Genomic DNA, 21,079 nt, shown 5'->3' with positions numbered 1-21,079 from the left:
GTAATATCCTTAGTAGTAGTTCTATTGCTCATGGGTGTATTGACAGTGTTGCTTATTTTGAATTCTCTTCATTAAAATACATATAAAACTTGGCTCATTTTAGCTTGAATTTAAAATCTCACTGTTCAACTCATGTGGCCTGGAACATGTTTAGCCTATAGAGCAGGTGTCCATTCACTTCTAAAGACTCTAATGTCAGACCTCCAGAAAGAGCCTATCTGCAGCCTTTAGTGATACGGTGACCAACAGCACCACATGTCTTCACACTAGTGAACGATGGTCTCTTCTAATAGATGCTTCGTGACCTCACACTATTAAAGAGTATTAATGAATTACATTCTCCAAAGGATAGCTAAAAACAAGAGTGTTTTACAGTACTTCTTTTCTAGCACTTTTATTTTATGTCACCTCTGAGAATGAATGTCAAAGTATTTTACAAATAGGGGTTGAAAACCACACCCCAATAAGAACTAGGAAGGTAATGCAGGTTGTGTAAAGTTTGAACAAATCACCTGCCCTCAAAAAGACTTTCTCACACCCAACAAAAACAATAAACATATTTGCCAATGATTCTCAATCTCAGAAAATTATGATTGTGGAGATTCCTCTAAAAGTGGACGTTTATTTTCTTCCATGTGTAATTTAGAGACAAATATGAATTACAGACTTATTCATACAAAACAGACTTATTCATAATGTTATCACAGATAAGTTTATTATTTTTAAAAGAAAAGAAAACAATGAAGATGTTGGAGGGAACAGAATATGACATGGACTGAAAAGTAGGAATTTACAGAGACAAACTGTCTAGCACATGAAGTCAAGGGGTGCAACTTAATTAATGACAAACACATTAACCTTCTCCATGACAATTAGCTAACAATGCCTTTACTTGTTCGGTAATAAATAGCAACATAATATAAAATGGAGGATATAGAAAAATACTGGGTTAATAAACAGGTACGATATCCTACTATAAAAATGGACAGCATTCCAGAAGTATCTTCCCTTCCCCAAGTACTTCAAAATTCTAATAAATCTGAAAATGATTTAATCTGTGTTTCATCTGGATTTGTGAAATCATAGGAGCTTTGACAAAACTGAAAAACCCAATTTATTCTGTAGCCAAATAACTGAGAAAAATGAAACTACATACAATGCTGAAAAAGTCACTCCATCACCTTGCTGGTCATTTAGCTTTCCAATGCAAAAGAGAATGTAGAGCTCTTTCACACCAAGAACACAGGCCAAGAACATGGCTTAGGTGCTCACCTTCAAGGCAGCCTGGGATCAAAGCTTTGATCTTTTCAGATACTATTTTGAACAGCACTGAGCTACAGTCATGCCTCACACTTGGTTGTAGTCACATAACACCAAAATCCTATTGAAATGTTCAGTTTAGGGAAACCCTGGCATATCTTCTCTTGAATCTAATCAACCTGGACTGTACTGCTTCAGAGCAGTTTAAACCACATCTCTTCAGAAGCAGGTGCTCGATGAACAGCACCAGAACTACAAATAAAAGACTAATTTTATCTAGGTCAGTAGTTCTCAACCTTCCTAATGCTGCAACCCTGTAATACAGTTCCTCATATTGTGGTGACCACCAACCATAACAGTGTTTTGTTGCTACTTCATAACTGTGATTTTGTCACTGTTACAAATCATAATGTAAATATATGATATGCAGGATATCTGATATGTGACCCCTAAAGGTTGACCTAGACTCTAGGTCCTCTCAGGTGGTCTATGGGAGCAGAATTAGAGGTAGGTAAGCTTAAATGAACAAGTAAATGCTCACTGTTCCTTTCCCCAGAAGGCTATTCCAGGCTGATGTTGAAATTCATGTTGGTAACTGGCTCTGTTACCTTACATGAATCTGCTGACCACAAGTTTGTGATGCATTGTTTGAGAACGCTCCCGTAACTATCTATGCTTGCACTTGAATGAACAACATACTCTTTGTAAATGATTCATTGTTGTTAACCTTTATCATGAGTTACAGTTCTATACATGGGGGGCGGGTAGTGCCCCATGTAGCATTCAGGTTCATTTACCTTCTGAACACTGAGGAATGTCACAGACTTCGTAGCGTACCTCTGGATTGCTTGTGAAACACCAGGGTCCCCCTTCTTCCCCTCGAGGATTTCGACAGTAGTTTTCCTGTAGGTCTTTACCGCGATAGCTCGAAGGCAAAAAGCTAGTTTTAAAATGATAATCATCACAGTATAAGAGCATGCAACCTTAGTGTTGGCCTATTAATCATACGAGTTACTGGGTATACTTTCCCCAAAAGTAGAGAAACGTGTCTATCTCATGTAACTTAGTGTACTTGTACTTCAATTTTGCCATTGCCAATATTGTTAACTTTTTGAATTTTATTAAATTTACCTAACTGAACTTCTGTATCCCGTATCAAATTAGTAATTACTAGTTTCTGAATTTCCTCAAGTCCAAATGTTCTGAAATACAATTGTATTTTATAAAATACAATTTCCACACTCCAAATCACAGGTAATGAACTCTCAGACTTAGGAAAACCCGAGCCATCGTCTCTGCATGTGGCTTCCAGATCTCACGATCTCACCCGTACACTGCTGACCCAGGGTCATTCTCTGCTTAGACACTGCTTTCTCGTGAGAACTATCAGACGCACGCATGCACACACATACTTGTTTCTTCACAATTGAGAAAAAGATTGATAACATAGCATGAGCCAAGAATCCAGGACCAAAAAAGCCTGGATACTGCTTTCAACTCTTTCTGACACCAACTTTGAGATCCATCCCAGCAGATAATTCGACCCCTCCAAACCGTTAGCCCACTAATTCACTAAGGAAACCCAGAGCTTGTAACAACTTAGACTTCATCTGGCTATTCTGAGCAGTTCAAGGAGTTAATAAGACACTTGACAAATGGCACCTGTAATTAAACACACCCTACTCATTGCCAGTGTCATAACAAGGAATCAAATGGCTTATTCTCTTTAAACGTTTGGATAATGATGACTGAGATTGAGGTTTGGTGTTCTCGGTTTTAGTCCATAAGTGTGTGTCATTGGGTGTATTGAATCAATTTAATAGCTTCACTTAAAATAGCTAAAGATCTAATGGTTGTCTGTGACCCAGAAGTATCCTCCAGCAAGAGAAAAGGTGAAAGCCTTTTACTTTTGTAGGGCTTACAGTAATGGTTCCTACATTTGTCTGCTACAAAACATCGTAAGAGAAGAACATTTCTCTACGGGCAATACCAGTGAAAAAATGTTCAACCCAATCACATGTTTAGTAGTTAACTGCACTTTTGTTCAAAGTTGTTTCTACTTTTATTGTCCTCATTGTTCTGCGTGAATACAAACTTTAAAGATCTAAGTCTCTTAGTAAACATTATTTAAATGTGTTTTCTATCCAGTGATATAATTGAAAAATGGATATGCTAATTATCCAGAGCTGTTCACATACATGAACCAAAATATCACACGGTACATTTAAAGTATTATGCACTAATCAAAAAGAAAAATGAAAAAAAATCTTTTTAAAAATAAAAAAGATGTTATACCACAGAATGAAGACTGGCATGCGTCATGTTCCAAGCAACATTTTACAATAGAAGTCTTTTCTCTGAGCATGAAGGAACAGGCCTTTATAAGAAGTAAGTCAGTGACCAAAAATGAAAGAGTCTATTTGAAGATATTACTAACATGTAAGAGTTGAGCAATTGCAAGGTGCACACCAACAAAGCGTTTCCATTCTACTTCACCAGCCTTTCAAGTACAGGAAATAGAAATAAGACACTAGGTCATGTGAGTGATGGAAGTTATAATGTAATTAAAGATAATTATAATTTTTAAAGCCTTAACAAGAATTGATTTTCAAAAAATAAGCTGTTTGTCTTTTCTTAGCTGTACTTCAATCATTCTAGAATTCTGTCTGTATCCTGGGTTTGTAATATTGCCTGAAATACATTTTTCTTTCATTTTTTGGCACTTCTCTCCTAATGTTCATAGTAAATTTATAACAAAATACTTCTCTATCAGAAATAAAACTGACTTTTGTTTTATATATTTGATGAAGTAACTCATCAACTACATTTACTTAAGAAAAGTCTATTGTAACTTTATACTGGGGAAAAAGCAGTAGTAATATTAGTTACTAGTAGTCATCGCATGGTATGTACATATCACCTGGCTGGTGTAGGAATGAAGTTCCCCAGACAAATATTTATTTTGTTGCAAGTTCGTCGAAGGAATAATATTGTACTGAAGCCACTAGTGATTTCAGAAATGAAGCAGCATGCCCTGGGCCTGCACACATCGGCACCAGGTCCTCTGCATCCATACATTATGGCTTCTGGTTTAGTGCTTTTATGAGACTTCCGAGTGTGTAAACAAGTGGGTTTCTGATTCTTGTGCTTCTGTTGGGCTCTTTTCCCTCTCTTTGTTTTTCCTGTACAACTCTGATGTAATAGTTTTTGTTTTAGCTTATTATATTTTATTTTGTTATATTTATTGTTATCTCTTAGAAGCCTGCTTGTTTTTCAAACAGAGACAGAGAATGGAACTGTTTGCAAGGGGAGGTGGGGAGGAACTGAGAGGAAGGTGATCCATAATCAAATCTAATTTCAATAAAAGGGAAAAAATTCAAATCATAAAATAAAGTTGCCCAGTATAACAAAAAAAGTAAGAAACTATTGATTGAATATCAACAGTTTCAGAGGACTACTCTTCCAATTAAAATTGAGAGGAGGAGATGGGGCTTCCAGATGATTTGTAAAGCCCCCCCAAAAAATTAAGAAGTTGTGAAGAAGCAGTGTTGTGTTTGTGAGTTATTTGCTTGTTTTGTTTTGTAAGAAAAATATAAGTAGGAAGAATCAGAGAAAAGCAAAAATTTAAACTAAAGATCGCCAAAAGAAGAAAAAAATTCTTACTATAGTTAAATCAGAAAATGAAGAGAAAAGACGTTCTTGTTTTTATAATTATGAGTCAATTCACATCAAATTCCTCTTTAGGTCACAGAGGTTAAAGAGCTTCTCATTTCTTTATTTGTTGGTTTTGACCTTTCCCCCAAACCAGCTGGCTTTCTTGTGTATCACAAGGTGTTCAGTCTGATTATCTTCAACATCCCATACTTGGCCAGGGTACGACGCCTCACCCACTCTTTCACTTATAGGTGTTCATTAGACAAATGTTCATGAGAATGTGTTACACAAAAGACACCCGTGCCAGCCTGTGGGGTCTGTACTGAGCTGTTATCCACACAGATACTATTTTTATCTCTGTCCTTGCTGTTAGCAAAGTTTAAGAGAGATAAGTGAAGGAATATTTAAAACTGGGTTATGTCCAAATATATTCTAAACCATAAACTAGGTCTTCTGGGTGCTAGCCTCCCTTTTTGTTCTTTTAATATAGACTATGTTCATAGGAAACTTGATCTGTTCCATCATCTGCTTCATTAATGAATGCTAGGCGGCCAGTGAAGGATAGAGATGTAGATATCAGGTCACCTGATTTTCTGTTAAGCTTTTGTACTAATTTCAACATCTATCATCATCTTTCCATTAAACCATTTGTAAAATATTTCAGTTTAGAAAGTCAACCATAAATCACTCTACTAGACAAAAACGTGTTTCTTTTTCCATTTCTCATAAAATTAATCTTTAGTTAACACCTAAGTTTAAAGTGTTAAGCTATCATGAAGCTATTCCAATAAAACTGCTAATTGATGAAAATTAAGTATTGCTTTCATTAAATAAAAAAGGATTTGAATGATACACAAGATATCCATGTTCCTTGGCAGGCTATCTGATTGGATAGGAAAGCCAGTTCCCAGGGGGATCCATTTCACATTTACTCCTCTAACAGAGAATGGCAATCATAGAGCGTTTGGGTTGAAACACAACCTGTACTGGGGAGTCCAGCATGCTCTCCTGATCTAAGGTAGACTGATTTTGATGGTATTCCTTTGTTCATGAAAAGTTAGGTCTAACTACTCAACCAATGGGTTTTCTTCAGTCTGCGTACCCCTAAGGGAAGACAAAACTAATTGTATTATTTGCCTTCTAATCTAGAAATAAAAACCATGTTTTAGAGGCATTCCTTTATTACTACTGTAATAATTTTGGAAAGTTGTTTCCTATTATTGGAATACTACTACAAAGCTGATTAACTTGGACAGTCACTAGCTAGTGTTCATAGGACAAAGTCCAAAGGTTTCATTACAGCATTGAACACCTTAACTTTTATATTATACGACAGTTGGTTAACTCATATCATTTTGCTAAAACAAAATCAATCATCTTTCACACACATGCTTTTAAAAAGTAGAGAGGAATGAAAGTGTGTTCATCAAGGGAAAGCCATCACATTTTGCTATTACAGACAAGTCAGAGCACATGTACCACAGATAGACTCACAATCTTATGCTGGAGGGTTGCTTCACATACTGGATGCACTACGAAACTGGTAAGGCCACTTACCATCTATGTATGACCCTGAAAACACTAAGGTTGTTTGTGAGAACCCTAAGATTGTTTGGGCTACATTTATACTCCATAACTAAGAACATCAACCTGTCCACTATGTTATTTGTATAAGGAATGTGTGAAATAGTCCAGTTAACTGTCTACCAGATACTTAAGCATGGTTAACTAAACTTTCCACTGAAGTTCCTAACCAGGTAGAGATGTTTTAAACTATTTGTGTTCTTATTGAGATTGTTTGTGAAAAAGGTTTGGAGATCATGGACACATTTAGTTCTCTAGTGCATAAAAATATTTATGCTTTTCCTCCTTGATGATTAAAATCCCACATGCCTATGAGTATTATCTTTATTGATCTTCAAATACTATTCTTCTGCTCTAATGAATAAAGTTCTTTTCAATGTAGACATAAGAAATCTTTCTCGAGACTGTAGGCCACAGGTGACATAAGGATGAGTAAGCCTGTTAATCTGGGGTAAAAGAGCTTGGACTAGTGGCTCCCAGCTTTATGGGCATTTCAGAACCAGTCCAGGAGCCTTGTCCCCAGCCCTACTCTGGAGGATCTAATTTAATTGGTTTGGTAGTGGGACTTTGTAAGGTTTGCAGTGAGTCATTTTAACACACAGCCAAAGCTGAGAGACTGAGGTTCCATACCTTTTGTGAGGTCTAAATCATGAGTTCCCCATGATTTTGAAGTACCCTCTCAAAGGTAAAAAGCAGTTTTCTCTAACTGTTTTCAATAACAGGTACAAATTGAGACACTGGGGTGAAAAAAATGTTAGGCCACATTTAAATACTAAGTTTGTTAATCTTTCGGTACTCATTAATCATGAACCATGTGGGTTCTGGCTTTGTGGGTTCTGGCCTTGTCGGATCCAGCCACATTGACTAAGTGAAGATGAGGTAGTACTATCCAGAGGACTAACGAGCAACTGTTCACATGCACACAGGGGAGGTTGCTTCCTCTTTTCTTCATGCTGTTCTTACCTGTGCTCATGGGGGATCATGGAATTCCAAGGTTGACACTTGATGCCACTCTTGGTGATCGATACAGTCCCCTTGTAGCTGCCTCCTTTACCAATGATACAGTTTCTAATATAGTCTATGGAATAACACAGAGAAAAGATGTTAGAACTAGGTGAAACACATGCTGTACTTTTTTTTTTTTTTTTTTTTTTTGGTTTTTCGAGACAGGGTTTCTCTATGTAGCTTTGTGCCTTTCCTGGAGCTCACTTGGTAGCCCAGGCTGGCCTCGAACTCATAGAGATCCGCCTGGCTCTGCCTCCCGAGTGCTGGGATTAAAGGCATGCGCCACCAACGCCCGGCATGCTGTACTTACTAGAGAGGAAAAATAAGAATCCACTTAAGCACGTGAGTCATTAGCTGATGCAAACTGTTTCCAAAAATACTAAAAGTTCTTGCCTAAAGCTTGTACTAGTATTTTTAAAGCAACACATTTCAGAATAATATAAAACAAACAAGTCAAGTAATCTTACATTTTAATTTTGAGTATACAATGGAAACTAACTATAGAGAGTATTCTTCATCCTTAACTTGGATTAGTTTACATACTCAACTATGTAGAATACTATGTGACTTGATTGAATAAATATACCTAAAAAAAATATTAAAAACAAAACATAGGTAACTTCCAGAATCTATTTTAAATTCTGAAACCAAATGTAAGAAAACAAAACTGATTGTCTTCTCCAGCTCAGTGAGAAGTGTATGTTTGTTTTATTTTTTTCTTCTTGTTACCTCTCCCTGTTGGTGTGTGTAGGTTTCCAGGAAATAAACACATTGGGTTAATTATCATTCTACATGTTTTTTTTTTTTTTACAACATTTCAGCTTCTAACATATTAGTTATCAGACTCTTGGATGGGCAGCTAGCCAAGTGGAGGAAGACTGAACTCATGTTTGATCACAAATTATACTTACTATAAGTGAAATTATTAGGATATGTAAAACTGTCCTATTTTCTACTCTTAGCTTTTACTTAAAGATCCAGTAATTGACATAAAGGTATCTGTATTTGGCATCCATATTCTAATTCAATAGGACACAATATGTTGTTACAAAAAAGTTAATAAAATAAGGATTATTTTTATAAATTCAATCCATAATTGTTAGTTCATGTGATGAAATATTTAACCTGTAAAGTGTATATTTAATATTCTATACTCATCTCATTGCTATATTTTGGCTTTTAAACAGTGTAAATACTTTATATACCATATCATACATAATATAAAATCACATAATAGACAAATTGACAATTTCAATTTCTCATTTAAGTAATTTTAAAGCATGTATACATGAATTCAACTTATTTGCCTGAAATCTCCTTGCTTTGTTATCATCACCAGCCACCATTATGACATGAGCCACACAAATTATGAAGTTGTTATAATTTAAAATACTACCTTACTCTTCAAATTTGCCACAAGATAAGGTACACTGATCTCATAACCTAAATGGCACATTAGACAATGAATGCATAAAATGCTAGCTGAGGAGGGAGAGGGATCTAAATTAAGGCAAGTCTGGGAATCACAGCCTCTCATCTAGCGTTGTGTCCTGACAGTCATCAGAGTCAGGGTACCGCGTTCTTCCACTGCAATCAGTGACTGACTGTGTGTGGCACAGGTCAGAACCCGACCAGGACATCAGCACGTAAGACCTAAGTGGCAAGAAAATGCAAGTGTATATTTTATCCTTCATTTTATTATGTAAGGCTTAGAAAGAAGGCAGTTACCTTTGTTTTCATAGAGGTCAAATTCATGGCCAAACGCCTTTTTCACTCCACTTGACATACTATTGAAAGGGAACCAGTGGCATCGTTTTCTTGTCTTATCAAAAACAAAGGCCCTGAAAAAGATAGCTGAATGAAAAGAAAGAACACCACAATTTAACAGTTTTTGATTTTTAATGGGCACACGATTTACCAAGGAGGATATATAGAATGGGGCATTATTACATATTAAAATACAGTGGTGTGTGTGTGTGTGTGTGTGTGTGTGTGTGTGTGTGTGTGTGTGTGTGTATTTCCTGTTTTGATGGAACAAACAAGAAAGACAAAACAAAGATTTTGTAGGTATAGATTAGAAAATCAGAAACTCTATGGAAAGTTTTGACATTAATCTTAATGACTTGTAGAAAAAATGAAGGTGTCAACAAGTAAATCATTGCATACAACTACCTAGATTATTTCTGAAGGCTTTTAATAGTTTTGTAAATGCCCAGTTAGTTGTAGCTTTTATTTGTAGCTATGTGCAAGTGATTACATTTGCAATATCATAATTAGCATGTAAAGTTTATAAGTATACAAATATATTCCAAAATGACATATCCCCTGGGCCTGGGGATGTAGCCCTGTGTCCAGCTGTGGGAATGCTGAGACTGGAGAAATATATCCAAGTCCTGTATAGACTACAGAATAAGCTCAAGGCAGAAATTAACAGTTTTTGCAAGACTCTGCCTCAAAACAAAACAAAATATGAAATGGCTAGAAATATAGGTGAGTGGAAATAATTTCCTAGCATGGATAAGGACTTAGATTTCACCTTCCGTCCTGTAAATAAAATAGCTAAAATGATTTTTTAAGCTGTGCTAGGCTGAGTACCCAGGCTCCTAGCACAGACAGCTTTGTGCTGCTCTTACTCTCTATGAGGGAAGCTTCTTACTGAAGTGGGCAGTGCTTGATGCACAGACTCAGAACTGTCAAAGTCCTGAGAATAGCGACCATAGGAACCTGGCCCCCTCACAGCTCCAAGAACTTCATAGAGAAGGGGGAAGAAGGGATGTAGAAGCTGGGAGATGGGGAGGAACTCTGAAATGCTGTCCCCTGGACACAACCTGGCTGCTCTACACAGGATTTCACAGCACCTCTTGCTGCCTACACAAGACCAAGCCAGTTGAAAATTCCAGCATGGTTGAAGACAGACTCCTGATGACATGCCCCCAGCTGAAGAGCTATGGCCAATTGATGGCTGCTAGGGGAGAAAGGGTCATTTTGCTTTCAGGGGTGTGGCTACTGGTAGATCACCCATGCTTCAATGGATGGCCCAAAGCCATGCACAGATAAATTATACTAATTAAACTCAGTGGGTATTTTTTTAAGGATATGAATTTTGGAGGAAGATGTATTGGAGGACCTGAGAATAGTTGGAAGCACTGGGGGCTGGATAGGACTGTGACACATTGTAAACATACAAGAAATTTTTGAAGAAAAAAATGTAGTAGGCAAATTACCACCCTTAAGTAGTGCTTTAAGAAAGAAGAATCTAAATGAAATGTTTGGAAACTGTTATATATCATATTCTTTTTTGTGAGTCATAAAATGTGAAATTTACTAAAGAGAATGAGATCTGACTGTAAGAATGCTATGTTCCTAAGTGAATGTTTCCTAAATAAGTTTATCGGCATATACATTTTATTTCAAAACTATTAACGTTAGACAATATGTTTTCAATTCATGTGCTTATGGAGGATGTTAATGTGCCCCCACTATTTCTGCGGCTAATAGTATACTGCTCTTGCCATTGCTTACTGAAAGTATTCACTAAAACAAACTGATAAATATCCCCCAAATACTTCAGTTTTTAAAAGTAATTTCAGCCAGAAAAGTAGGTATGATTTCCAGTCTATAGACCATTTCTTTCATTCCATTATAACAGCAAAGGCTCTCCAAAAAGTACTTCTTTGTATTATTTCACACTTCCATGTGAAGTGTATGGGACTATCACATTCCCTGGGTTGAATTTTTCTCTAAATTTACTTTGGCCTTATTTTCAAACTCTGCATTAAAAATCCACAAAGAAATGTGTTCCTCCTGTTGTCCTTCTGCTACCTGTCAACTCTGAGGCGGGAAGACTCAACTTCAACCCAGTGGCCAACAGAACATCTCCATAAATTTTTGCAGCTCAGACACTGATTGAGAGTAATCTTTCTTGCTTTATTTTCCCCAATCTCAAGGCTTTTTCGCAAAAGTCGAAATGAAACACCATTATCCTAGGGATAAGCTTACAAATCCAATTCCCACTGTGGTTGCCAGGAAATGTCTTCCTGAGAGTGGCAGTTTGGCTTTAAAAATAGAAAAGAGATAGTCTTTCCTCTGCCTAAGTCTGCTGAAGACCTTTTGTGACCGTGTCCTTCCCTACAGGCCCATAATCCTTATTTCTCTGAGATAGGGAACACTAAATGGTAACTTTTCACAAGAAATCACTGAGTTCTGTATTCCATAAAAGGCCACTGTGAAAATATAATATGCAAGAATTGAACATTGATAGAATTTCTTCAAAAATATCATTTCTTAATACCATGAATAAAATCGAGGGCCTTGTGCATTCTAAGCAGGCATGCCAACACTGAGCTACATCCCAGCCGCATAATCTCTTGTTAATGATTTATTTATTATTAGTGTGTGTGTGTGTGTGTGTGTGTGTGTGTCTGAGTGAATTAATGTGTACCACATGTGTGCAGATGCCTTTGAAAGCCAGTAGAGGACATCAGATACCCTTAAACTGGTACCCGTGGTGATGAAGTCCCTGATATGGGTTCTGGGAACCAAACCCAAATCCTCTCCAAAAGCATCAAGTGCTCTTAACCACTAAACCATCTCTCTAGCATCCAATGTTATTTTTTAAGGGACAAAAGAGAATAGAAAATAAACCAAGAAAACACATTTTTGAAGAACAGTGTGTGTGTGTGTGTGTGTGTGTGTGTAGCTTTGTAACCCAGGCTAGTCTTGAAATCATAATGATCAGCTTCCTATGGTTTAAGGTTATATGAATGCACCACACACCTTGCTCAGGAAATGTATATTATTACTGCCATTTCGGATGAAATTTTCACCTTGCTATTTCAAAATTGTAAGCCTTCTCCTGTGAGATCACTGGAAAAGTAATAAGGGGACTATCAGAAGATAAGGCCCTCTCTGCTTGGACCACTCAAGCCTCAGATGGCTCCACCTCTTTCCACCACACCTTTATCATCACTCTCCCTGACTTCTTTGAAACAGTCTCTGCTGCTGACACCAGTTGCTCTAGGCTTTTATATAATTCTCTCAACACCTTTTATTTAAATCCCTACAGAGATGATATAAGTTGCAGCAAATTTTGGCTATTGCCCAGTTTCTACCCAGAAAACCCTTGCACTGCTCTTCTGCAGAATAAAACAAGAGACACAATATTTTAGAATAAAAAAGAGATAAAATTCAATCCAATTTGATTTTAGCTCAATGTTCATTGTTCAAAATCCGTAACAAAACAGCTGTGTACTTCAGAAGGCAGTTTTCAGAGCCTCCGTGCTCATTCCGAGTTTCCATCAGCTCAGAGCTCTGTCTGCTCTTGTGATGAGTTCAAGCTAGACTCAAAGTTTCTCTAAAGGACCAATTGCATCGACTAGCAAAAGGGAAGAGAAAATATGATCATTATATACTTACTTTATTCGAAAATTATTCTTAAGAAAATCAAGAGACTTACTTGCAAGTGAATGGAAGGCCCTTATTCCTAATACATCTGTTGGCACACTCATCTGCAGAGTTCATTTTTTTGGTTTTAATCTTCAGTAATGGGTCTTCCTTGGTGAGAGTCGTCTTTGCTGACTTTTTGAATTCATGGAGTGTATTTCTTCTTTTCTTCTGTCCTTCTATTAACACAAAAAATAAATAGTTCAACATGAAAGAAAGGCTTTTAATAATTATAGAGGGGGAAATTCCTTAAGGGACATCTTCAAGATAATGACTTTATAGGACAGCATAGTATACCTCTAGGGGGTGGGATAGAGTGGGATAAGGATGTGGAAGAGCAAGAGAGAGGAACATTATAATTATGCAAAAACAGATAGTTGCTATGTAAATTCACTAATCTACATCCTTTCAAATGAAGGATGCGTTGAAAAATTAGGACAAAGTTCACCCCAAAGAATAAACAACCCTAAAGAAGAATTATTTTAAAAATAGGACAAAGCTCACCCTAAAGAGATGAAGTTCTCCAGACAACACAGAATCAAGCATCAATGCCAGAGGCATATGCACACTTTGTAATTAAACTGTTCATTCTCCTCTCAGTGGTTCCTCATATAAGTTACAGCGCTAACTAGGTAAGTCTACCCAAAGGCAAGTGAGAAACTTCTCACTAAAAACTCTGCGGTAGACCAATGCTTCCACTTGTTCTTTAAGTGCCTCATACTATTCATATTTTAGCCCCTCTCTTCTTATTTTTGTAAAAAAAAAAAAAATGTATTCAGTGTTTGGTACAATATTTCTCAATTTCATAAAACTATTTGCATTGAGATCAGGCCAAATACTGTAAGTTAAGTGTATGTAAAGTTTTATCCTTTAATGTAGCAATATCATTTTTCTTCATGAAGGGACAAGACCTCTAGATAGCATGAAACTTACTATAAACCTGAAAACAGAACCCACACATCCTAAAGATCTTATATTTATGCATAATTTGAAAGTAACAAGAACTTGTTCTTTCATTCTTAATTTCCTAAAAGTACCCCAATCTAATACTGATCAAATTATTCAGCATTAATCATCTATTAGAGCACAACTATTGCAAAACAAGTATGGAACTATGCACATCTGCATGTCAATTTGTTTAATGTCCCTTATGACAATGGCAGTTCAATACATTCATTTTTAACTGGAGGTAAGTAAAGACAGAGGGAGAAAATTGACCACGTGGAAGACTTCAGACTGGAAACGCAGAGACCCGGCTTCAGAGCTGGCACTCAGAACCACGCACACTGCCATCTTTTATCTAAGACTTGCTAAGAATGCATGTGGAAATGTGACTTGTAAACATTTCCTGAAGATTTGGTTCAGAGCTATCAGTTGAAGAGAAGCTTGGATGTTACAGCAGGAAATGCATTCCTGGTCTTTAAATGTGGTGAAGTGTGTCAAGAAAAGGGTGATGCTTTCTGTGCAGAAAAGTTGGGAAAATGGCTACCAGAGTGAAGGGCCAAGAATGGCATCATACCCTGTTTGCCAGAAACCACCGGCTCCGGTTGGTTTGCTAAGTATGCAGATGCTACTCATTAATATCTATCCTGATCTGAAGTCAACAATTAATAAGGGAAAACATGCACTTCTCTTAGTTCCGAGTTCTTTACCAAACTCCAGAACACAGTTTCTAACAGACTGATACTAATCCCTATAGCAATGCTTTTCCTTGGGCTATAAGATAAATTACTGTGATGTAAGAGATTTTATTTAAACAAGACCTTGATACATAAACTCAATCAGATAATCTATCAGTATGTTATGTAATGAATTTGGGGTCAGAATTCCTTGCACAACATTGACAGGCTGCTGAAGCTGCCATGTCTACTGACTTGCCAAATGACTTTGTTTAATTGCATGAAATTTTAAGATACCAATTGTTCATTCTAGAAAAGAAAGGTTAAATTAATGAATGGAGTTATTTGAGCTATATTCGTTAAGTATATATTGGGAATACAATTAAGAATTGCAATAAAATAGTTTTTTTTAGAGTTTTGGTATTGTTTTTGAAATTTCATCCCTTAATTTCTGACATAACTATTATTCTCATGAGAAGGAAGTCCTGCTACTTGCAGATTGACATTTCTGTCACAGAATCTTGTTATTGAGAGATAATTGTTTCTGTCATTAGTTTCTCTTTCTGTGGCCTTATTTCACTACTTCTTTGGTGCTCCTAAATATTTCATGACATGATAATAATTTAATTCCTTATAAATTTGAATATTTCCTGTAAGTGATAGGAGCTTACATTGAGAAATGTTTATTTTTAAAAATAACTTTTGCCAAAATTAACTATATATATATATATGTTATGTATATATGAATATATGTGAATTCTGCCAACTAAGAACATAGCATTGGTCTTATGTACAATGTGCTTTTCTATGTGTCTAAGAGTAAAATAAGAACACAAAAGTACTTTCAAAATAGCTATGATAAGCATTGAGTTCCTAAGGCATTTATTTTAGTAATTATCAATCAAAACAGAGACCCAGGCCAATGCTATAAAACAGTGAAGACTGTTCTGTAGAAAGGAGGTCTCTGCAGTTACTGGCTCTGATTAATTTTACAGATCCTCAGTTGTCCTATTGAAATGTGTTAATGTATGGTTTTGCCTCATAAAACAAGGTACTCTCACTTGCTGGTAAGAGTTCCATGACTAGAGATCAAAAAGCATCCTGAGAAATAAGTAAATCCGTAATCTCCCTTTATTGTGTAATAAATAGAAGCCTCGGAGCTTCAGTGCTAATCAGAACCAATCAGCACCAGATACCAGGATCCCTCGTGACATGCGAACTTTCCCTCATAACTCAGTCCGTATACTAGATCAGGGACTAATTATTCCAAAATATGAAGTTCAAAGTACTTATACATCATTTAATTTATGCATCTACAAAATTAATTACTTCTTCAATAGAGAAAAAAGCAGAACAGAATCATTCAAAATCAGCATCTGAAAATGAAATTCCTTTGCTGAAAATAGATTTCACTGTCTCTTCCACATGTATCAACTGATGCTTGTTTTACTGAAAACAATTAAGAAGCCAAGCTTAACTTGGAAAAAAATTCAAAAATATGTTTGTATCAGATTTTTTTCTACTATTTTTGAATCTGTTAGCTAAAGTTTATAAACAAAATACTGAAATGAAATCAAAGGTTAAGAGAGCAGTGCAGATCTGTCAGGCCTTCCTGTATTCTAGCTCCTTTCTCTTTTCCCAGCTTAGGAAAATGTTCTGGAAGGTACATTTCCTGAAGGGCCTGAAGTCCCTGTCGGAACTGAGCTCCTCAGGATCCTCGTGGAAACCTACAAACAGAAAGCAGGGCCAAGCACATCAAGGTGGCTGCAGAAAGACATGTTTCTCTCACTGGCCCCCGGGCCTCACACTCGTTTCTCTCACTACCTCATATATTTTCTTCTGTGTGGAAGAACCATGGACTTCAAAGGAAAGCCGGGCAAAGGAAGGATTTGCAGGGTGTGGAAAGAGCAGGAGTCTGGTTCCCCATAACTGAAAAAAACTACCCCATGATTAGTGATTAACAGTTTGAACTGGCAAGATTTAAGATGAAAGTGTACACATAATTGATTGAAGGCGACAGTGGTGAGTGGAGAATTCTCACTCCTAAAGACAAGGATCACAAAAAGAAGTCTCCGTTTCCACTGCTACTGTCTAGGACTCAGACTTCACTCTGACAGTAATGCACTCCAACCTTTTGGAGAAGCTAATCTCAGGGTAAATGAGAAGGGAGAGCTTTGGCAGGGTTAGACCAGATACTGGTGGCTGAGAAGAAACAGTAATTCCTCTCCTGAAGATTTGCAGGAGAAAGTGCTCAAGGTGAGGTTAGGAGTCTCCCCCTCCTTTCTACTCTGTTTTCTGGAGTTCCTCACTGTAGATGCCCCATCCTCATCTCTGTCTCCTCTGTCCTATCTGCCTGCAACCTTCTTCCACACAGCAAGGAAGGCAACCACATAGAAATTCAACTATCTGTGTCCTGTCCGTGCAAAATATTCACTTGCAGACTCCAATATTCACTACAGAGACCACTTGGTTTAGCATTGCCTACAAGGTTGCCATTCTATCCCATCTTACTTCCCAACCACAGGCTATACTCCCACTAGGAACCCAGTATACCAGTCCTGAGAGGTGACCTTGACTTACTGTCTATAGATTTTGTGGAGCATCTCTTACACTTTCTTACCTCTGCATTTCAGGAAACTTGGATTCTCCTGACTAGGGTACCAATCATGTTATAACTCATCTTCTCATACTTCACTTGGGTATGACCTACCTCCTAAAGCAAGCTTGAAGACTAAACTAATAAACTCTCAGCTATACTATAATGGCATTTTCTGATACAGAAATTTTGTTTTATTTTGCTTTTTGCTAATGTTGGTTACTTTTGATTACTTAGTCAAATGATTTTTCTAAAGTATGTTTGAGCTGATTGCAATGTTGGGGTTTAGCATAAGAAAAATCACATTTTCCATCACTTAGAATTCAGAAATTTCAGTTCAACCCCTTAGTTAATAAAGATAAATTTTAAGATGGCCAAACCTTGATTTTCATATGTCAGATAAACTGAAGAATGCAGGTAGCAGTCGTAGGTGAGGCTTACTTTATAATTTATCTCTTTTCAGTATAGCTCAACAAATGCAGGTTCTTCTCCCAATTGCTCATCCTGTACTCCCCAGGGCCCTTGTATATCAGGTATTCATTTGATGTTTAATTTCTTAAACAGAGTATTCTATATTTGTTTGGAGTATTTAGTGTGAGGGAGTAGATGATAATTCTATATAGTAGATATCCTATCAAAACTGCTTGGCTCATCCACATCAAATATTTCTCAAGAAACTTCTTTAAAAATTATCTCCACAATGTCTTCTGTAAATGACTGCCTGACAGCATATCAGAGCACCCACTTTCTTTCTGATGGGTAGTCATGCAAGTAACAACAACAAAGTAAATGTTCAGTGTAAGATGAAAAGTCAAAGAACAAACTCTCATGACATATTCTAAAAAAAAACTACCTATTTCCATTTTGGAAGTTATTTAAAACAAGGAAACTGTTAAAACAAAGTTGCAAACACAACAAAGATGGGCCCTCTTTTGATAACAATTTTAGTATTATCTGCTTCAGGAATTATTCATAACATATATCTGTGATTCCCAACGGCCCTCTCCTGGTCTGCCAGCACACTCTCAGGCTGCTCTCTGTATACTCAGGAAACACAGTCATTTCAACATTAGCCAAAGTGAAATATAATTACAAATGTATATCTCCTGCCAAAAGCATGTAACGCACGCCAAAAGACAAATAGACATTGTCTTTGGTCGATCTACCGTTTGAGTTTTCCAAACTGAGATCTTGCATTAGCTCAGCTGAGTTCAGGTAACCATACTTCAAGACAACAACATTTCAATCTTTGAAAAGTAAAACCAGCAAACTGGACCAACTTATGCTAATACCTCTAATTTAGCAATGTCTTAAAGATCCACCTTAAAATGACACATTTTAAGTTCTTTTCCACTTCTTCAGGAATCTTTACCCTTTGAAAGGACCCTTTCCAGAGAGTCTTTTTTTTCAAAAGGAGTTACTTCCCAATGCAGAAAAAAAAACAGACGGGTTCAATATTTTTTATCAACACTAGCTACTTCTTGTATTACATCAGATACTAGATCAGAGGTGTGATAAATGCCATAGTTATCTTAAATTATGAGGTTTTTTCCTTGTTTTCTTGTTTTTAAAAGGTCACCTGTCTGCTAACTGGGCACTTGTTACAGTCTTTCTTTACCTGTACTGACCCTAAAGTTCCCTGCCTCCTCCTGCCGGCACCCCAGTCCAGCCACTGCAGCAACTCCACAATAGCCACAGAGGTTTCCTCTACCCTAATAAGAGGAAACCTTCTATACCAGTAGATGAGCTTCCTAAACCCCCAGGCAGTCGGAGCTAGTCCAAGAGTCTCCTCCCCAACCTACAAATCAGGGGAGACAGAGGGACAGTTCGGCTGCATCCATACCAGTCACAGATGTGTTCCTCCCTGCACTGCAGCATCAAGGGCAATCATCCATACCCCGAGAGAAGAGGCGCTTGGAAGGAAAAGCTTTCTGTTTCATTTTTATAACATGCATATACTCAGAGCTTAATCTGCCTCCTCCAAATGAAGACCTGCATAATGTCATAATTTGGAGCTGAAGGTTGACTGGATGGACACTTATAGGAAATTCTCCTTTGGGGAAATCATGAGTCCCTGGTTAGACTGACCATCACTCTCTCCTCTTCAAGCCAAAGTCTGTCTTGTTTTTAAACTTGGCCAAACCAGCAAAGTTCCAGCCAGTGTTAGCACTTCATTCCTATCCCATAATTCCGAACTGCTCAGCTAAATGAGGTGGGGCCTGATGGGGGTGGGGGTATCACTGAGGGATGTTAATTATCATTTTAAATGTTTTTCAAACAGAAAAGGAATGTCAAAAGAAAGCGTAATGAGAGGTTAGGAAGCCGCACACCACACATGGAGTTAGGAAAGGATGCTGGAAGTAGGGTAGAGAGCTTCTTGGAAGGAAAGACAAGGTCAGCCGAGAGTTGAAGCAATCCCAGTCTCCGAAGCAGAAGTAAACTTACCTGCATAGGGGATGGTGACAGGAAGCAGGAGGAGGTGCAGGAGCACATGCTGCAACAACAGGACCGGCAGAAGTTTGGTCCCCCACATCACGCTTGCAGTTCCAGCAGGCTGATCCCTCTGCAGGATGCCGGGCTGAGAGAATCCTGTTGCGAGGCGGTCGGGTTCTGAGCTGCTTTTATTGCGATGAGCTAAGTTTGTTGTGTGATTAACTGGAAAGATCTAGGTCTGAACTCCCTCTTACGGTAAGAAACTGTTTAACAACAGCCCTTTACTCTCTTCCAGCCCCTGCCTTTCCTCAACTCTCCCCCCCCCCCAAACACCCAACAGATCCCAGCTCCCCCTTCCACGCACCGCTCCCCCCAAGAAAGAAACTTACAAAGCAAAGGTCACCTGGCCCGAGGCCAGCTGCAATTTGGAAGCTCGAGCTCCAGATCCTTGTGGCTCCTATCCGAGTAGGGAAGGGAGGAGCAAGGCTCAGCCCAATCGCGAAGTCAAGGCACAGGCACAACACCAACTCGCCCCCGTTTGAACACGAAATGCGTGTGTTTACATATCTATCTGGGAAAAGAGGAAGGGGAAGCAGCCTAAGAAGAACGCGGAGCAGCCTGTCTGCCAAATGAGCCCCGGCGCCCAAGGCTGCGAGCTTGCAGTGCTGGAGAGAGCCATGGATGGAACACCGACCCAGTTCCCTGGGTTTTAAAGACAGTGCAAGCAGAGGCAGGGAGCCAGGGCTCAGAGCTTAGGACGGCCCAGGTAGAGAGTGGGCAGGTAAAAACGGGTGTGGCCTTGAGGGATGAGAATAAATAACAGCAGAAACAAAATACCCAGGTTTTCAGGCCAGAAAATTGCCCTATCCAACGGTCTCCCCAGGAGACATGCTATCCCAAACTACCACAAATGGACCCCCAATACATTGTTCAAATGTCTCTCTTCTGATGTATCCAGTGATGCTTTCTCTTAGATCATCCAAAGGGTAGACATGTCCCATTGCTTGTCCCTGACAAGCAAATAGATGCTTGTCTTTCTGAGCTTATACACAGTCACATATGTATGCATGCCAGTATGTACTCACTAAGACTGTCACGAGATCCCTTGAGCTATTTTAATTCCTAAATAATGTCTGTACCTCTTTTCTCCTGCACACCCCCACAGCATCACACAATCTGAGGAGGAGGGAGGAAGCACTTGCAGGGGGTGGAAGGGCCCTGATCCCTGAGTATCACGTTTTGGTGAGATCATTGGCCAGACTTCTCCTTTTATTACAACACCAGGAGGGTGCTCTGATATGTCAGAGGACAGAACACTTTCTTTCTCATGAGTTTTGAGGAATAGTTGCCTCTATGTATTTCTGAGATGGATACCTATAAGAACTAGTACCTCTTCAGAGAAAGGGAATATCAACAGAATGTGAGACTCTCTCTAAAGTAGCCTGACGCCCTACAGAGTAATCAAGGGCAAAATTAAAGTCAGTAG

The 21,079-nt window shown here is 38.1% G+C and overlaps 1 protein-coding gene across 1 annotated transcript in view; it reads right to left on the bottom strand.

Moving 5' to 3' along the window:
• The window catches only part of Hgf (hepatocyte growth factor), a 65,588-nt gene extending 45,328 nt beyond the window's left edge, over positions 1-20,260 (bottom strand). Inside the window, 6 exon segments of the mRNA XM_028861998.2 lie at positions 2,058-2,200; positions 7,462-7,576; positions 9,232-9,344; positions 12,959-13,124; positions 19,606-19,749; positions 19,983-20,260. Of these exon segments, the coding sequence (XP_028717831.1) occupies positions 2,058-2,200; positions 7,462-7,576; positions 9,232-9,344; positions 12,959-13,124; positions 19,606-19,693 (625 nt within the window). The 5' untranslated portion in view covers positions 19,694-19,749; positions 19,983-20,260.
• Positions 20,261-21,079: the final 819 nt, after the last annotated feature.

This window comes from Peromyscus leucopus, chromosome 3 (genome assembly GCF_004664715.2).
Source record: "Peromyscus leucopus breed LL Stock chromosome 3, UCI_PerLeu_2.1, whole genome shotgun sequence".
NCBI lineage: Eukaryota > Metazoa > Chordata > Mammalia > Rodentia > Cricetidae > Peromyscus > Peromyscus leucopus.
This window is presented reverse-complemented; position numbering and strand designations above follow the sequence as displayed.